The following is an 18,999-nucleotide window of genomic DNA, read 5'->3' as shown; positions in this document are numbered from 1 at the left end:
AGCAGGCTGACGTTTCCTGCTATTGTCAAGGCATTTGCTGTTCTGTGAGACAGGAAGTCTGCAAACAGGAAATGTGTCAAGCAGCCGGGTCGTTCGTTCCCAACCCCTATTATATCAGGTCCCAACGCTGTGAATTTTTCCAAAAAGACAGGGAATAAATAACAAATGTGCTTGCCCAAAGGCAGTCCATCATTATCTGTTTTTTCAAATAATACAACAAGGGAGGAAAGGAAAGGACGTGAGGACTGCTGAAACATATTGTGCTGTTATCAGGGACACTTGCGAAGTTGTCATGGAGGGCCAACGTCAACACACCAGACGCTGGAGTCTTTTAGCCAAGAGGAAGGATTGCTGCTGAACTTTCATCGACAGCTTGGTCTTCCAGAGCATGTTTTTCCTGTATGTCCAATGCCATAGAGAAGCAACAAGGTAGAGCCCCACAGCAAGGGAATACAAAACAGCACACTTAGACTGACAGACACTCAGACAAATATTTCACAATAGACAAATATGTTCATACCGGTATATGGGAGTAGGCAGTTGCACTTGTAGCCAGCGACATCATCGATGCAGGTCCCTTGGTTCAGACAGGGATTGGAGGCACATTCGTTGATGTTCGTCTGACAACTTGGACCTGGAATCAAAAGGTCAAGAAGATATGAAGCACATATCGTTGGGAGTTTGAGTCAGGGTCAAATAGATAAAAACAGTACAATGTACTGATGGTGGGAGTGCGATCTAGAGGACCACACACACAAAGACACACACACACACACACACTAACTCACCAGTGAAGCCCACTCTACATGAGCAGACGTATCCGCTGGTCATATCCTTGCAGGTGCCTCCGTTCATGCAGGGGTTGGACTCGCACTCGTTGTTGTTGATGTCACAGTTCTTGCCACTCCAGCCATTGTCACACAGACAGTTGTAACTAAGGACAAGATGGAAAAGCTCAGTATTAGAGAAACATACATTATCTTTCACTTTGATACTGTATATTCATAGTTCCATACCATTCATGTAGGGACGATTTCTAGATGTAAATTAAACACAACGATGTCATTTCCTTCGGAGGAGGAGGAAGAGGAGACAGATGAAAGAGGCAGACTCACTCGTTGACTTTGTCTTGACAGTGGCCATGGATACAGGGGTTGCTAAGGCACTCGTTGACCTGGAAGAAGCAGGTGGTGTCATGGTAACCCTCTGGGCACAAACAGGTGAAGCTGTTGATGCCATCGATGCAGGTGCCACCATTGTGACACGGGTTGAGGTCACACTCATCAATGTTGATGTTGCACATGGTCCCTGTGAAGCAGAACCCATGAACATGTTTTCTTCTCCGACCCCTCGTATAGTAGCGTCTCAACCTTATACCACTAGGAACATTTATGGTTTACAAAACGCATGAAATTGGTTTAACAAAAATGATACAAATGAATAATGCTTTATGGTTAGACCTAACATAATATTATTTTGTAGTCTTTGGAGTTTGGACTTTGGTTAGATTTCTATGAAGATCTAATTTTCAAGTTAAATACAAAGCACAACCCATACTACACCAGACAATGGACCACACAATGGGCTCTATGTCCCCAAAGTAAATGCATCCATCTCGAGAAACATGGGGTTTTTAAGTCTGCTTTTGTCGGCCAATTGAAGCACCGCAGCCATTCAGCATAGACCAACTTCTCCCCTTTTAAAAGATCAACTTTCAGGAATCTTTCAGGGGATCTTTTCTCCTGTGAAATCCCCGGTGGGTGTTGGTCCTTTCAGGGCCTGGCGAGAGAGGCCAGCTTGTGTGTCTAGGCAGCAGGTTGGGGACAGGGAGGGGCTGGAAAGTGACACCGCCACGGAAGGCCTCAAAAGGAGTGCGTTCGCTCACCATCTGTTAGCCCTCCCTCTCTTCCATCCCTTCATGCTGCCCTCTACGCCCTTGTTGTCCTCCCCTCGCCTGAGGTCTGAATAGGAGACGCACACGCACGGCGGTAGGAGTACCCCCTTCAAGTCTCCACCTAGGTAGCCACAGTCTGACAAACTGGTCCCCTACAGTATCTACTTACCGCTGTAGCCGGGCTCACAGGCACACTCGTAGCCGTTGATCTTGTCGAGGCAAGTCCCGTAGTCACATGGCTTGCTCTTGCAGTCGTCCAGGTTGACTTCACAGTTTATACCTAGGGGCAAAGAAATTAGCATCAAAGTTTCTATAATTACATTTTCACAGATGAAAGTACATCTGGATGATTTTATTGTGAAGGCCAATTTTGAGTTAAGAGGAGAAGTATTTTAGTGTGCGTGTGTGTGTGTGTCTGACCTGTGGTGCCCTTGGGGCAGGTGCAGATGTAGGAGTTCTCGCGGTCCTGGCAGATGCCTCCGTTCCGACAGGGCTGACTCAGACACTCATTAATGTTGGTCTCACACAACCGGCCCATGTAACCAGGGCGACAGTAACAGGTGAAGGACGCCAGGCCGTCTTTACAGGTACCATAGTGACAGGGGGCTGAGAAACACTCATTGATGTCAGTCTCACAGTGTTGCCCCGTGTAACCTGGTGGAAAGAGAAGAAGTTGGTCACTTTGTCTCATTTCTCCCCATACTATTCAGGATGAGTAAATTATTCAATCAGTGTTGGTTGATTTAAAAAAAATCTTTGTTGTTGCTTTGTTGCTGCTTTGTATACCTTCAGTGCAATCACAGGTGTACTTGTTGGGGCCGTCCGTGCACTTGGCGCCATTCTTGCAAGGCGTGCTGGCGCACTCGTCAATATCTATCTGGCAGAGATTCCCAGCAAAGCCTAGAAAAACAAGAAGGGGTGGGGGTGAGTTTGTGTGCATGTGTGTGCGCACGTATGTGTGTATGTGTGTGTGTGTGTGGGGGGGGGGGGCTCTCCCACTCTTGCCCTGGAACATACATTATGAGAGCCCGCAACAACAGAGGTGGCTGCATATTAATCAACATCTCTGCCATACTACAAGCTTTCTGTTTTTGTTTATTTCTACTCCTTTTCACCACTTCTCCCCCAAAAAAACTGCATCCGAGAAAGGGGGGGATAAAAAGAAGGGGAGAAAAACTTCCAAGGCCTCATGACCAGGGGTGAGAGACAAAGGGGGGACTGTCTGCTCAATGCAACGCGAAGCCGAGCCGGTTGCCTCTTTTGTCCCCCAAAACTTTTCCATCACAATGTGCATTCTCCTGTCTTGCCCCTCTCCCCGCCCGCCGCGCCCAAAAGGGCCAGCTTGACCTCTGAACTCAACTATTCAAATCCCTCGTCATTCAAAATCAACCAGCAGGCTCCCATTTTTTCTCTAGTTTTTCTAATCTGTTTTAGTTTGTTTCTTCTTACAACTTCTGTTGCTGGAGCACATTTACATTCTAAGCGGTAAGAAGATGGATTCTGTTTGATAAAGAGATTAAGAGACCCCCCCCCATTGGAACACAGGGGTCTAAGCCAAGCAGCCAGCCAGACATCCCAGTGGTCACTAACCCAGATAGGAAGTGGCTACATGTCTATCTGTTTGCTCCGCTCCCAGTGGATTTTCCCATTCACAACCCAGAGTCCCTTTCGCTTTAGACTGCCCATGCTAACGTTACCTCACACACAACACAGAGAGGAGATTTAGCCCAGGCTTCTGGAATCAGACATTTCAAACCGCCCCAGTGGGGTTTCCATGGAGATGGTGTGTACAGAAATGAAAGGAGAGGACCCTGCCCTACCCCAGCCTGGGCTTACACAGGAACAAATTTACATCTCAAGAAGGCAATTCCCCTCTCGCCCCCCCCCCCTTAGAGCATAACCAACACCGCCTCCCACCCCTTCCACTTTCACCACTGTCTCATTCAGGCCTCTCTCCTGCCCTGTCCCATATACATGGGGGGGCTTTTCAGAAGCTAAGCTCTTGTGTTCTCTGCTGTACCTCCCTACAATTAATTCCTCAGCTTCCTAACTGCACTTTCTCAACACAAGGAGCCTCCTGCCTTTCTGAACGGTCTTTGATCCGAACCGACTGAGAACTGCACTATTTTCCTTCAGAAATACTTCCAGCCCAGTAGCTCTGGTGAAAGAATGAAAACAAAAACGCATTTTAGAGGGTGAGAAACCTTCCTCCGTGTCGGTCGGCCTCACGTTTATCCATCAGAGCATTCATCTGCTGACAAAACCCTCAATATCTCTCGTCACATAGTCTAACCCCACTGGAACCCCTGGAGAAATACCTCATAAAATCATCTAAATTCCAAACTTTAATACACACAAAACTGAAAGCTCACAACAGCTTCTCCAACTATACAGAAATTCAATACGTGGAAACACAACACTATTCAGCTACTATTCTTAGTCCTTCTTTCCTTAGTTCTCAATGAACTTTCTTGTGGCTAGCTACATCCAAACTAAGTTGAACTGCACACTCAATCAGAGTTGAGAGTAAAAACTTGTTCAAAGTGTCAACTTCCTCATGGATTTTCCTCCTCGTCGGGAGCTGGCCTGGTAAAGCCTGCCTGAGGCAAGGATTAGAGTCCGCCTCCCGCGCCTGTCCTGTCCGGGGGGGGGGGGGGGGGGGTGATCGACCCCCCCCTCCTCCCGCTGCGACGCACCAGGGCTCACCTGTGGGGCACTGGCAGTGGAAGGTGTTGATCTTGTCGATACACTTCCCATTGTTCAGGCAGGGGTTGTTGGCGCACTCGTCCGTATTGATCTGGCAGAACAGTCCCTCGTAGCCTTTAACCAATTAGCAGGGGAAACAAGGCCCGGTTAGTTAGTCAGTGTACAGTAACTTTGCCAGATTTCCTGACTTTACAGCTATTAGGTTTAGAATTTGGTCACCCTTTGATTAAAAAGGTGTCTTTAAACTTGCTAGCAAGAAGAACTTATACTGATGTTGGTAATTAACCGTGTGTGTGTGTGTTACCTGGCATACAGATGCAGTGGAAGCCTCCTATCTGGTCGAGGCAGGTGGCTTCGTTCTGGCAGGGGTTGGAGAGGCACTCGTTGATGTCGTGTTCACAGCGAGCCCCAGAGAAGCCGGGCTGACACTTACACTGGAACGATCCCTTGGTGTTCAGGCACTTCCCTCCGTGTTCACAGGGGTTGCCACCTAGACACAGAGCGAGAGAGAGAGAGACATGGAGTGTACCTTAAACACATTGCAGGGCGTGCTCCTTCGTGCTGCTGTGTGGCGGTTGCTACCTGTCTGTGTCTCTGCCCTCTCTGGTGTTGAGCGATTCACATTTCTAGTTCAAACTAACCAAACCTATTCCTGTAGTGATCTAATGTGTGTTCAGATCAAATCACATTTTATTGGTCACATACACATGGTTAGCAGATGTTAATGCGAGTGTAGCGAAATGCTTGTGCTTCTAGTTCCGACCGTGCAGTAATATCTAACAAGTAATCTAACAGTTTCACAACAACTACCTAATACACACAAATGTAAATAGATGGTATAAGATACAGTATATACATATGAGATGAGTGATGTAAGATATGTAAACATTATTAAAGTGGCATTTTTTTAAAGTGACTATAGATCCATGTATTAACGTGGCCAATGATTTGAGTCTGTACGTAGGCAGCAGCCTCTCTGCGTTGGCGATCGCTGTTCAACAGTCTGACGGCCTTGAGATAGAAGCCGTTTATGAAAAGCATGCGTCACTGGTCTGAGTCTACTTACCCAGCGAGCACTCGTCAACATCCTGGTCACAGGCGGCGCCAAAGTAGCCCAGGGGACAGGTGCAGATGGCCTTGCCGTTGACGGGGTTGGTGTCACAGTTGGAGCCTTTCTGACAGGGGTTACTGATGCAGGCGTCATCCAGGTGACACAGCAGACCTGGCACAGCACAACAACAACAGGAGACGTTGACCAGGTTTAGTCGTTGCAGTTATTTCCTTCGTTAAAGTTATTTACGTAGCTGTTGCTTTTCAACCACGTTATAGCTATCTGTGCTGCCGGCACCGGACGAGGAAACGCTACCCGTTTAGTATCACTAGTGACCCCGAGAGATTTAGCATGAAGTAGTAGATATACAAGTGTGCAAAGCTCAGGGTCAGACACATGGACAATCTATGAGAAAGGAAGAAGACCAAAGTCCATCGGATCACCTGTGCGACCATGGGGACACTCGCAGAAGAAGGACGCCACGCGGTCGTGGCAGACGGCCCCCTGATAGCAGGCCGCATTGGCGCAGTCGTCAATATTCTCTCCACAGTCATCCCCCGTCCACCCGTTGACACACACACACTGGTAGGCACCGTAGATGTTGTGGCACGTTCCCCCATTCTGGCATGCGTTGGGCATCAGTTGGCACTCGTCAACGTCCTCTGTACAGAACTGGCCTATAGGGGAGAACATGGGGTAAATGCCCTTATCAACAAGCCACAGCGCACACGCACAAGTCAAAAGAGTCAAAGAGAGACAAAGATGAGTACTAATCATAAGAGTCAAAAGAAAGGAGGCTTCCATTATAGAGATCGGAGTGGGGTAAAAGTTACACCATAATCACTGATGCAAGATCAGATATGTTTTTATTAGCCCAATAGTCTTGGTTAGGATTGAGGTTTAGTAATCTGATCCTAGATCTGTATTTATGACAAACTTCTACCGTGAGTGTAGAAATGAGTGGGCGGGGGGAAGGGGGGTACTGTATAGTTACCTGTGAATTCAGGTTTGCATTGGCAGTTATAGGTGTTAACTCCGTCCACACAGGTTCCTCCATTCTGACACTCGTGTCTTGGACAGTCATCAATGTTGGCGTCACAGTTCTGACCTGAGAAGCCTAGAGAGCACAGGACATAATGCTAAGTACACACATATTAGACAGTGTAGTTTTTAAATAAGTCCCATCTCAACAGAAGGGGTCATGTTACATTTTCTTGGCTTCAAGTTTCCTTGGCTTCAAGTTCCTTGGTGTCCTCATCACTAAGGACCTATCATGGTCCAAACACACCAACGCAGTCATGAAGAGGACACAACAACTCCTCTCATGAGGGTGAAAAGATTTGGCATGGGCCCTCAGATCCTCAAAAGTTCTATCGGTGCATCACCGCTTGGTATGGCAACTGCTCGGCATCCGACCGCAAGGCCCTACAGAGGGTAATGCGTACAGCCCAGAACATCACTGGGGCAAAGCTTCCTGCCATCCAGGTCCTCTTAACCAGGCACTGTCAGAGGAAAGCCCTAAAAATTGTCAAAGACTCCAGCTACCCAAGTCATAGGCTGTTCTCTCTGCTACCACACGGCAAGCAGTACCGGAGCGCCAAGTCTGGGACCAAAAGGCTCCTTAACAGCTTCTACCCCCAAGCCATAAGAGAGCAGAACAGTTAATCAAATGGCCAGCCGGATTATTTACATTGACCCCCTTATTTTATTCATATTATTATTATTTATTGCTTGAACTCTTTTGCACAGGCTCGATGTACACTCACTGGACTCTAACCACACACACACATTCCTTTGGAATTACCTGGATTTCTGCATAAATTGGTCATCAAATTTGATCTGATCTTACATTTACATTTACGTCATTTAGCAGACGCTCTTATCCAGAGCGACTTACAGTAGTGAATGCATACATTTCATACAATTTCATACATTTTTATTTAAAAAAAAAAATTCTGTGCTGGCCCCCCGTGGGTATCGAACCCACAACCCTGGTGTTGCAAACACCATGCTCTACCAACTGAGCTACAGTCACAACAATAGACAAACATAGGCTTAAACTAATAACACACAAATCATTGTATTTTTCTTGTCTATATTGAATACATAATTTAAACATTCACAGTGTAGGTTGGAAAAAGTATGTGAACCCCTAGGCTAATGACTTCTCCAAAAGCTAATTGGAGTCAGGAGTCAGCTAACCTGGACTTCAATCAATGAGACGAGATTGGAGATGTTGGTTAGAGCTGCCTTGCCCTATAAAAAACACTCACAAAATTTGAGTGTGATATTCACAAGAAGCATTGCCTGCTGTGAACCATGCCTCGAACAAAAGAGATCTCAGAAGATTTAAGATTAAGAATTGTTGACTTGCATAAAGCTGGAAGGGGTTACACAAGTATCTCTAAAAGTCTTGATGTTCATCGGTCCACGGTAAGACAATTTGTCTATAAATGGAGAAAGTTCAGCACTGTTGCTACTCTCCCTTGGAGTGGCCGTCCTGCAAAGATGACTGCAAAGCACAGTGCAGAATGCTCAATGAGGTTAAGAAGAATCCTAGAGTGTCAGCTAAAGACTTACAGAAATCTCTGGAACATGCTAACATCTCTGTTGACGAGTCTACAATACGTAAAACAGTAAAACAAGAATGGTGTTCATGGGACACATGGAAGAAGCCACTTCTGTCCAAAAAGAACATTGCTGCACCTCTGAGGTTTGCAAAAGAGCACCTGGATGTTCCACAGCACTACTGGAAAAATATTCTGTGGACAGTTGAAACTAAAGTTGAGTTGTTTGGAAGGAACACACCACACTATGTGTGGAGAAAAAAAGGCACAGCACAGCACAGCAACATCAAAACCTCATCCCAACTGTAAAGTATGGTGGAGGGAGAGAGCATCATGGTTTGGGGCTGCTTTGCTGCCTCAGGGCTTGGACAGCTTGCTATCATCAACGGAAAAATTAATTCCCAAGTTTATCAAGACATTTTGCAGGAGAATGTTAGCCTATCTGTCCACCAACTGAAGCTCAACAGAAGTTGGGTGATGCAACAGGACAATGACCCAAAACACAGAAGTAAATCAACAACAGAAGAAAATACGCCTTCTGGAGTGGCCTGACCTCAACCCGAATGAGATGCTGTGGCATGACCTCAAGAGAGCAGTTCACACCAGACATCCCAAGAATATTGCTGAACTATAACAGTTTTGTAAAGAGGAATGATCCAAAATTCATCCTGATCATTGTGCAGGTCTGATCCGCAACTACAGAAAACATTTGGTTGAGGTTATTGCTGCCAAAGGAGGGTCAACCAGTTATTAAATCCAAGAGTTCACATATTTTTCCCACCCTGCAATGTGAATGTTTACACGGTGTGTTCAATAGACATGAAAATGTAGAATTGTCCGTGTGTTATTAGTTTAAGCAGACTGTGTTTGTCTATTGTTGTGACCTAGACGAAGATCAGATCAAATGTTATGACCAATTTATGCAGAAATCCAGGTCATTCCAAAGGGTTCACATACTTTTTCTTGCCACTGTATCTCAATTACCTCGACTAACCCCCCCTGCACATTGACTCGGTACCTTGGTACCGGTACCCCTTGTATATAGCCTCGTTATTGCTATTATATTGTGTTATTATTTTTCCTTTAGTTCATTTAGCAAATTCTTCATACTTTATTTTAAAAACACTGCATTGTTGGTTAAGGGCTCGTTAGTAAGTATTTCATGGTAAGGTCTACACCTGTTGTATTCAGCGCATGTGACAAATACAATTTGATTTGATATAAAGGAAGCGTATTGTATATTTGAGTATATTTGTCTCTTTGCATCCCTCTCTCACACAGCCCCGCCAAAATTGCTTTGTTTTTCCTAGTTTCAAAATTGCCTGGTTGGTTCCTTTCAAAACAAGGGGAAACTCTTTTACAGTTGAAGCAGTCAACGGCCTCCTTCTTCAGAGGGGAATGAATGGCAGCGGTGGCAACCCTCCTTTGGTCTGTGTCAGTCAGAACAAACAGCCAGCCAGACCACAGCTTCCCTTCATATAACAGAAACCATCCTGCTCTGGCATTACACAACACACCACCACGGTATTGTCTGGCACCCTGGCTGCATAAGAAAAGAAGAGGGACATTTAGGAGGTTATACTGCCAATTTCACGTAGGTAGAATCTGAGCACCATTTGGATTCTTGACAATTCTAGTACTTCTCTTGATTCACAATTATTTGTCTTTGGCAGTGGCGTTTCGGTGAGAGCCATGCTTCACGGCCAAAACAGTGTGAGAGGCACAAAGAAAGTGGCGTGGTGCTTACTGGGAGCTCAGTGGAAGTCTAGCTCAGCCTGGCTTTGGAGCAGGGCAGGGTGGAAGTGGTGACCTGTGGGGAGAGGACGTCCAGTCACGGTAACCCAGTCTACAGGACTAGCAGGCTCTGTTCCGAGGATGTTATCATTCAGCCATTTCCTCACGATAAGGCCCAATGCTATCCTGCTCCCCTCTGTTCACACAACACACACATAATGCACTGTGGAGCCACTACACACAGCTCACTAGGGCTGGGCGATATAACAAATCAATTTGAATATTTTTGGGGCGCGATATTCCAAATGCCTGTATCGCCAAAAAATATGCTTATGTCCACTTGTTCTCATGTTGTCTTTTTGGTCTCGTCTCCTTCGCTCCTTCTGTACTGTGTGCAATGACTGTAGGCTGTGTGCACCTTCCTATTTACCCACGCACACCAAGCCCCTGCGCCTGCCACTCACAACAACAAAGATGACAACTTCTTCCTCTCTGGCAAGCGGATTCAACTCGCTATTCGCATTTGAGGTTTGGTTCAACAGAATGGGTCATATGGACAGTATTTTACTGTAATAAAAGAGACTTTAACCCTTCTAATGACACCTTTTAGTGTTCCAACTCTTCAAATTGCGCACAGAGCAGACACTACTAAAACAGGATAATCAATGAACATTGATTCTGGGAAATGGATCCTCAGTTTGTTGCGTGCGGCATTGCGGTACCACGTACCGCTAGCAGCATTTTAGCCAAGGACTGCTATACTAGCTGTCTAGTCTGTGTTTTAGAAATGTGCAATAAGCCTAAAACACAATTACATAAGGAATTTGCAACCCATTCTTATTCTGAGAAATAAGGTAGGCCACTTGATTTCAACATCATAACAAAGTGGACAGGCTAGCATGCTGTTCAAACAGTTGGAGATGGACTGAAGGGTGTGTTCCTAACAATTCAACTGTTCTACCTTTGCAAATAGATCCAAGTTGGCTAAGCTTGAAATATAAAGATTAGCTGGCTAGTCACTAGCATGTGGGCTTGTGCTTGAGAGAGAGTTTATGAGACCTGTGTTCATCTTCTATAATACCCATTATAAGAAGTTGGTCATTATTAGTGAATGTGCATTAAGCATGGTTCTGGTTAAATTTGTAACAAAAAGGGCATTTTCATAGACAGACTTGAAAGCCAGATCGGTGATTATTGCAAAAAAGCCGGTGAAACTATCTTGATAAAATAATACTTGACCTAGTTGTACAACAAAGCGTATTTAGAGAAAACATATATCGTGAATCGATGGTAAGTAAAAAAAAAATAAAGATATGATTTTTTGGCCATATCGCCCTACAGCTCACTCACACACACACACACACACACACACACACACACACACACACACACACACACACACACACACACACAGCTCCCTCCACAAGTCATCCTGACCAGCCACTAGACAACAGTACCGCTAGTGAATTTCACAGCTGTTTTAGATGCTTGACTTAAGATGGATAGACTGGTGGACAAAACACTTAAGCAGCCCCTAAGTGGAAATGGATTGCACAACTTGAAAGTTCATACAGGGTCAAATCCTAACTTAATATATAACATATCACACATAACTCAACATTTCTCATAGTTGAATGGTCTGATTGTTAATAATTCTGGATACAATCATCTGCTTAGTGACTAAAATGTAATATACAGCGCCAGAAAGTATCCTTGACCTATTCCAAATGTTGTTGTTTTACAACCTGAATTCAAAATGTATTAAATATATGTGTTTTCTCACCCATCTACACACAGTACCCCATAATGACTATGTGAAAACATGTTGAAAATTAAATACAGAAATATCTCATTTGCACAAGTATTCACACCCCTGAGTCAATACTTTGTAGAAGCAACTTAGGCAGCAATTACAGCTGTGAGTCTTTCTGGGTAAGTCTTTCCACACCTGGATTGTGCAACATTTGCCCATTATTCTTTTCAATATTCTTCAAGCTCTGTCAAATTGGTTGTTGATCATCGCTAGACAACTAGTTTCAGGTCTTGCCATAGATTTTCAAGTAAATTTAAGTCGAGAAAAAAGAAGAAACCCACACACTGCTCTTGCAACTATGACTGTTCTTCAATTAGCTTTACGTATCGACCTCAAGGCCTTCGTCAAGCTCTGACGAAGGCCTTGAGGTCGATACGTAAAGCTAATTAAAGAACAGTGATACTAGCAAGAGCAGTGTGTGGGTTCCTTCTTTTTTCTCATCTTATTTAACTGTTACCATTTACCTGCAACAAAGACAGCTCAGATGTGCAAGTGCCTTTTGAATTTTGAAGTAAATTTAAGTCAAAACTGTAACTCAGCCATTCACTGTCTTCTTGGTAAGCAACTCCAGTGTAGATTTGGCCTTGTGTTTTAGGTTATTGTACTGCTGAAAGGTGAATTCATCTCCCAGGGTCTGGTGGAAAGCAGACTGAACCAGGTTTCCCTCTAGGATTTTGCTTAGCTCCATTCCGTTTCTTTTTTATCCTGAAAACTCCCCAGTACTTAACGATTACAAGCATACACATAACATGATGCAGCCACCACTATGCTTGAAAATATGGAGAGTGCTACTCAGTAATGTGTTGTATTGGATTTGCCCCAAACATAACACTGTATTCAGGACAAAAAGTAAATTGTTTTGCCACATTTTTTGCAGTATTGCTTAAGTGCCTTGTTGCAAACAGGATGCATGTTTTGGAATATTTTTGATTCTGTACAGGCTTCCTTCTTTTAACGCTGTCATTTAGGTTAGTTGTCACGTCCTGACCAGTAAAAGGGGTTGTTTGTTATTGTAGTTTGGTCAGGGCGTGTTTGTTTTATGTGTTTGGGTTTTTTTTTGGTTAATGTTCTATGTTAGTATATTTCTATGTTCATTCTAGTTTTTCTATTTCTATGTTTAGTTTATTGGGTTGACCTTCAATTGGAGGCAGCTGTTCCTCATTGCCTCTAATTGAAGGTCCTATTTAGTAGGGGTGTTTTTTCATTGGGTTTTTGTGGGTAGTTGTTCCGTTGTGTAGCTGTGTGCCTCACAGGACTGTTTTCTCGTCATTGTTTTGATTAAGTGTTTGTTTTGGTTTTTCTTCATAATAAAGAAGATGAGCATACACATTCCCGCTGCGCCTTGGTCCCATCTTTACGACGAACGTGACATTAGTACTGTGGAGTAACTACAATGTTGTCAATCCATCCTTAGTTTTCTCCTATCACAGCCATTCAACTCTGTAACTGTTTTAAAGTCACCATTGGTGAAATCCCTAGGAGGTTTCCTTCCTCTCCGGCAACTGTGTTAGGAGGGACGCCTGTATCTTTGTAGTGACTGGATATATTGATACACCATCCAAAGTGTAATTAATAACTTCCCCATGCTCAAAGTAATATTCAATGTCTGTTTTTTTATTTGTACCCATCTACCAATAGGTGCCCTTCTTTGTGAGGCATTGGAAAACCTTCCTGGTCTTTGTGGTTCAATCTGTGTATGTGTGGGGTACAGAGATGAGGTAGCCATTCAAAAATCATGTTAAACACTATTATTGCACACAGAGTGAGTCCATGCAACTTATTATGTGACTTGAACGTATTTAGGCTTGCCATAACAAAGGGATTGAATACTTATTGACTCAAAATGTCAGCTTTTCATTTTTAATTAAACGTAATTCCACTTTGACATTATGGGGTATTGTGTTTAGGCCAGTGACCAAAAATCTCATATTAATCCATTTTAAATTCAAGCTGTAAAATAACATTTTGAAAAGGGGTATAAATCCTTTCTGAAGGCACTGTAAATGTATGCTTGGGCCCATAGGGGATCAGATGGGACATTAACAGAGCAGTACCTGGAACACAGGAGCATTCGTAGGTGGTGTCTCCCTTCTGGACGCAGGTGGCCCCGTTGTGGCAGGGGGAGGGGTTGCACGGTAGGTAGCGGGTATCGCAGTGCTTGCCCGTATACTCCTGGGGACACTGGCAGCGGTAGGTGCCCACCTCATTCACACACACGCCTCCATTCTTGCAGGGTGAGGGGTTTTGGGCACACTCATTGACGTCCTGCTTGCAGGTCTGGCCATAGAAGAAGGGGGTGCAGGAACAGATGTAGTGGGACTCGAAGGGGGTGCACTGCCCGCCGTTGGCACAGGGGTTAGAGGCACAGGGGTCTGCCTGCTGGCACTGCTTACCTGAACGAGACAGACACACATCTTGTAAATGAAATCAGGATTTTGATCTTTACTTACATACATAGCACCTTGTTTCTTTCCATGTGCTACAATTAGTTGTAATCATGGTCAGTTTGAATATTTTAAAGAACATAAGACCGGTTAGTAATGTTATTTATTACTACTAGACTATGCAGCTTTCCCTCCAGTATTCTGACTACAGTGTGAGTAGTAAATATGACAGTGTTTACCAGACCAGCCAGGAGGACATCTACACTTGTACTCTTTGAGGTTGACCAGGTCGCAAGTGCCACCGTTCCGGCAGGGTAAACTGAGACAGGCGTTGTCGATGGGCGTCAGACATAGGCGGTCCGTGAAGCCTGGCCGGCAGAAACATGTGAATTCCACTGAATTCCCACGGGGCACCATGCGACACGAGCCGCCATTTTTACATGAAGAGTAGGTGCAGGGGTCCTGGTGCTGACACCTGTTCCCCACGTATCCATCCAGACATCTGGAAAGAGAGCGAGAGGCAGGGTGAGTCAGAAAAATAATAATAGCGCTAAGGGTTAAGGAAAAGTTGTATTCAACAGGTGTGGACTGAACAAAAGCCACTGCACTACATTATTTTGTTTATTAAGTTAACATGAGTCAAGCATGTGTGGCCAGTGCAATGCAACCTGTCTTTGTCTTGTTTTTAATAGATGGAAGATACACAGCAAGAGTGAAAGCAAATACCTACTAGTTGGCGTCCACTTTCTTGCTTTTACCTCTGTTTTCAGAGGTCAGTGCAAACAAGGAGAGGAAGCCACTGAGATGTTCCCATTGTGTGCTCATCAATATTAACCTTCAGCAGCCTGGGAAACAGGCTCAGCCTGATACTAACTAAGTAACTAACTAGTCCCTGCTCTCTGTGAAAGATGCCCTGAGGGCTCAGTCAGGATGTTCTCTCTCTCTGTCCTGCCCACTGTTTTTACTACACGCCAACGCAGCCATGAGAAACTATGCAGCTAAACAGCACATTTGCCTTGTCTCTGTTGTCCTTTCAGACAACGTGTTTTAGGCCATAAAACCCTGACTGCAGGATATGGGGGGCAAGGGGGTGGGACAGGGGGCATCATCCACCCCTGTGATGTTTCTCACAGGTCCTCTTAGAGTTGTAAAGTGGCCCCCAGCAAACGGTTCCCAGAGAGAATGAGAGAAGTGAAATTCCACAGTGTGCCATCACAGCAGCAAGATGTGTGACCTGTTGCCACAAGAAAACAGGCAACCAGTGAAGAACAAAACACCATTGTAAATATAACCCATATTTATGTTTATTTATTTCCCATTTTGTACTATTTGCACACTGTTACAACACTGTACATAGCCATAATATAACATTTGAAATGTCTATTCTTTTCAAACTTTTGTGAGTGTAATGTTTACTGTTCCTTTCTGATTGTTTATTTCACTTTTGTTTATTTCACTTTTGTTTGTTATCCATTTAACTTGCTTTGGGAATGTAAACATATGTTTCCTACGCCAATAAAGCCCTTCGAATCGAAATTGAATTGAGAGGGAGAGAGGGAACGAGAGAAGGAGAGAGGGAGGAAGAGAGCGGGGGTCATCGGGGATGGATTCGCACATTTACCATTACAATGACAGGGCTTGGAGAGTCCCCCGAGGCGACACAAGGTCAACTCCCAACAAAGGGCCACACACACACACACACACACACACACACACACACACACACACACACTCTCAGAGAGAAGTGGTCAGAGGTTCGTGAGATCAGTGAGGTGGTCAGGGTCAGTGGAAAGAGAACCCACCACTCTCAGTCTAGGACCTCACTGCTACCAAATGCTCCCATTTGTCATCCGGGGGGTTTCTGTACTGTTTTCCACATAGTTGGAAGGTGAGGGTTGGTCATTGTGGATAGACTGACTCCATTCATCAACACTACACAACAACATTGAGCTGGACTCTGACGAGCTGACTGGATTCTTGTACATAATCCGGTCTCATTTTTGACAAAGGTAGCCCCATGGCCCCCATCAACAGCTCTTAGCAAGAAATATGCTCCAGTCCACTCCTTTTTTTCAGCGCTCATTCATTCAACGGACAAGGCAGTGTCTATGCCCGTCTTTGAACTCAGAGCTAACATTATGGAGAGTTCAAAGCAGTGTTCCTCCACCTCAATGCCCTGTATTCTTCTACTGTATAGTCTTTCTCTCTCTCGCTCTCTGACAGCCAGAGACAAGGGATATAGAGAGATAGCAAACTCTAGAGCCACACAGACACTTTTGGTATCAGTTATCCTCCCAGTGAAACTTTCGCTAATTCATTGTCAATTCCCCCAAGGCAAAACATAAAGAAAAATGAACACAAAAAACAATGTTTTAAGTGAGAAGTAGGGATTGGTCTGAAGGTCTGAAGCTGAAAAATGAAGGAAATTCCCATGAAAGGCAATACAGAGTCCCCAAAAAGCTGATTCTTTTCCATTGGAGGCTGTTGTTTTTTTGTTCCCCAGTTGCAACTAGTATTATACTCATTTACATCGTTAATAGTTGTTGATTATAGCTACTGTGTCTCATTCTGGGGGATTCCATAATGGAACAATGTCTCAGCAACCTTTAAATACCGTTAAAAGTTCTGTCACTCCAAAGTACTGTCACATAGTTGTCGATAAGTCTATTACTATTAGCCCTAAGGGGGCTAACTAAATCACCTCCCCAAACATTCCCAGGGGGCCGTTGGTTGTGTGAGCAGGGCTGGGGGCCCGGGGCCAAGCAGACGCCCCCTGTGGGGACAGACGTGTGTTTAGACAGGGTCTCTCTCTCACGGGATTAGGGTGGCCAGGGAAAGAAAACATCACATGCTAGGCTGGGCACTAGCTACACAAACATGAAGGGCCTGATGGCATGTCACGCTGCTTTAATGCTAGGCTAGGCTACCTCTGGTTTCCAATCACTGGGAAATACTAGAGTCATCCGTCTTGGGTTACAGGGAGCATGCTTGTCAGGATGGTTTTTTCTAGAGAGATATAGAGTGCGAAGGAGGAGAAAAAGCCATCTACCAAAGTCCTAACATTGCCATATGCTGTTTGAGGACTATTATAAATCTAAACATGATCAAATGTATTTTCCTGTGGTGAGAAGAACACATGCTCAGTTCATCCTTGTTCTCCAGAGTTTCACTACAAGCCCTTTAATTGTTCAGATAATTTGCTATCTTTTTTAATTATGACAGAGATGTAGAAGCATTCTGCCAGCTAGCATTCATAGCAATGCAGTTCTGAAATAGTGGGGGTCTATAAGCCAACCCAGGTCTCCCAGAGAGGGGCACAGTGCAGACATAGCAGGAGCCTGGTTGCTGGGGTCGTGAGGCGGGGCATGGTTGAGCCATCGTTCCCAAAAGGCTGCAGCGACAGAGCAGGTGCGCATGTAAATGAGGGGACGGCAGCTGCTGCCTGGCCAGCGCTCCCTCCATCCCCCCATTTCTGTGCCCTCCATGTCCCTCTTCATCCCTCCATCCCCAGGAGAATAGCTGGGGCCTGGGCTTCAGGCGTCTGAATGCCCCCCACCCCCCACCCTGTAGCCCTGGAGCAGTGGAGGGGGTAGGATGAGTGGCTCCATTGTTTCTCCTCCCCATTCAGATCTAACCACAGGCAGGCCAGGCCGGGAGCCTCCAAGCTGAGAGTGCATTCAGCTGGTAAACCTTCTCCTCTCTGTTCCTTCTTCCCTCTGTCCACAAACAAGTTTTTCCTCTCCTCTCCTCTCCTCTCCTCTCCTCTCCTCTCTTCTCCTCTCTTCTCCTCTCTCTCTCTCTCCATCGGGCTCATCCCTGGCCTCTCTCTCTCTCTCTCTCTCCATCTGGCTCATCGCTGGTCTCTCTCTCTCTCTTTGGTCCTTCGTTCGGTCTTCTTTTCACTTCCTCCTTATGGAGCCTTCGTACGGCTAACCATCCTTTTACTCCCTCCTCCTCAATATACCTTCTTTCGCTCTCGTTCCCGCCAATTGTTTACCCCCCACTCTCTCTTTTCATGGCGTCCATAGGGTTGTCTGCTTTTGTAAGCCACCATATTAGGATTTATGACTCTCTCTCGACTGGGCCTTGGCTCCAAAAACCTCAAAGTCTGGGCCTGGGTGTTACTTTTCACTGGTCAACCCAAACACACTTAAACGATGCAGAGAGAGACACAAACTTAAGCTGTCTGAAAGAAAGGAAATTGAACTGGTTTTGGAGGAGGGTGTGGGGATGAAGAGTTAGTGGGAAGCCAGTTAACAGAGGAGGTTGCTGGTTTGGAAGGAATGTTGGTGTTTACTCTAACCCCCCCCCCCCAGTCTCCTGTCCCTCTCCCTGAACCACAGTCCTCAATGGAGGCTCTTGGCAGCCTCACTTTACAGGGCTCTGCAAAAACTCACACCAGCTTTTTAAACCAGGCCCAGACCTGCCTGTTCATCACAAACAGCCCAATGTCTCACACTGGGGCCTCAAAGACAAATACATAAAGCACCCACTCCTCTGCCTCGGTCCACGTGGCTCCGCTGCTCAAACACACTCTGGCCCTGGCGTTTGAACAGAGTCAACCTCAGCACGCGCTAGCCAAGAATGCTAACCGTTTGCTCTTTAACTTGGCGAGAGGTCGACGAATAGGCCGCCAGCACAAAATACGTTTTACAGGACACACACGGCTAACCGTCTTAAATGGCTCACACAGACTATAAAAGGGAAAAACAAAAGACACACAACTACTCTTATGCAGTCTTTCATTTGAACCGTTCAAAACAAACAGTGAAAGGCAGCTGCTACAACAGACTCCTGACCACGTCATCCAGAGTATGCTAATCTTGGCAGCAGGTAAACTATCTGCTAGA

The 18,999-nt window shown here is 45.2% G+C and overlaps 1 protein-coding gene across 2 annotated transcripts in view; it reads right to left on the bottom strand.

Annotated features, from left to right (window-relative positions):
- The window catches only part of LOC115199909 (neurogenic locus notch homolog protein 1), a 44,754-nt gene that overhangs the window by 14,796 nt on the left and 10,959 nt on the right, over positions 1-18,999 (bottom strand). For both annotated transcript variants that reach the window (XM_029762449.1, XM_029762448.1), the window contains exons 3-15: positions 14,389-14,651; positions 13,820-14,158; positions 6,646-6,768; positions 6,095-6,328; positions 5,667-5,822; positions 4,905-5,090; positions 4,601-4,714; positions 2,681-2,794; positions 2,315-2,548; positions 2,064-2,174; positions 1,116-1,308; positions 789-934; positions 521-634 (exon numbers count right to left, since the gene is read on the bottom strand). In XM_029762449.1, coding sequence (XP_029618309.1) covers positions 521-634; positions 789-934; positions 1,116-1,308; positions 2,064-2,174; positions 2,315-2,548; positions 2,681-2,794; positions 4,601-4,714; positions 4,905-5,090; positions 5,667-5,822; positions 6,095-6,328; positions 6,646-6,768; positions 13,820-14,158; positions 14,389-14,651 — 2,327 coding nt within the window. The remainder of the gene's footprint in view (positions 1-520; positions 635-788; positions 935-1,115; positions 1,309-2,063; positions 2,175-2,314; positions 2,549-2,680; positions 2,795-4,600; positions 4,715-4,904; positions 5,091-5,666; positions 5,823-6,094; positions 6,329-6,645; positions 6,769-13,819; positions 14,159-14,388; positions 14,652-18,999) is intronic.

The sequence above is a fragment of the Salmo trutta genome, chromosome 9 (assembly GCF_901001165.1).
Source record: "Salmo trutta chromosome 9, fSalTru1.1, whole genome shotgun sequence".
Lineage (NCBI taxonomy): Eukaryota > Metazoa > Chordata > Actinopteri > Salmoniformes > Salmonidae > Salmo > Salmo trutta.
The sequence above is the reverse complement of the archived record's forward strand: the minus strand, read 5'-3'. Positions and strand labels throughout refer to the sequence as shown.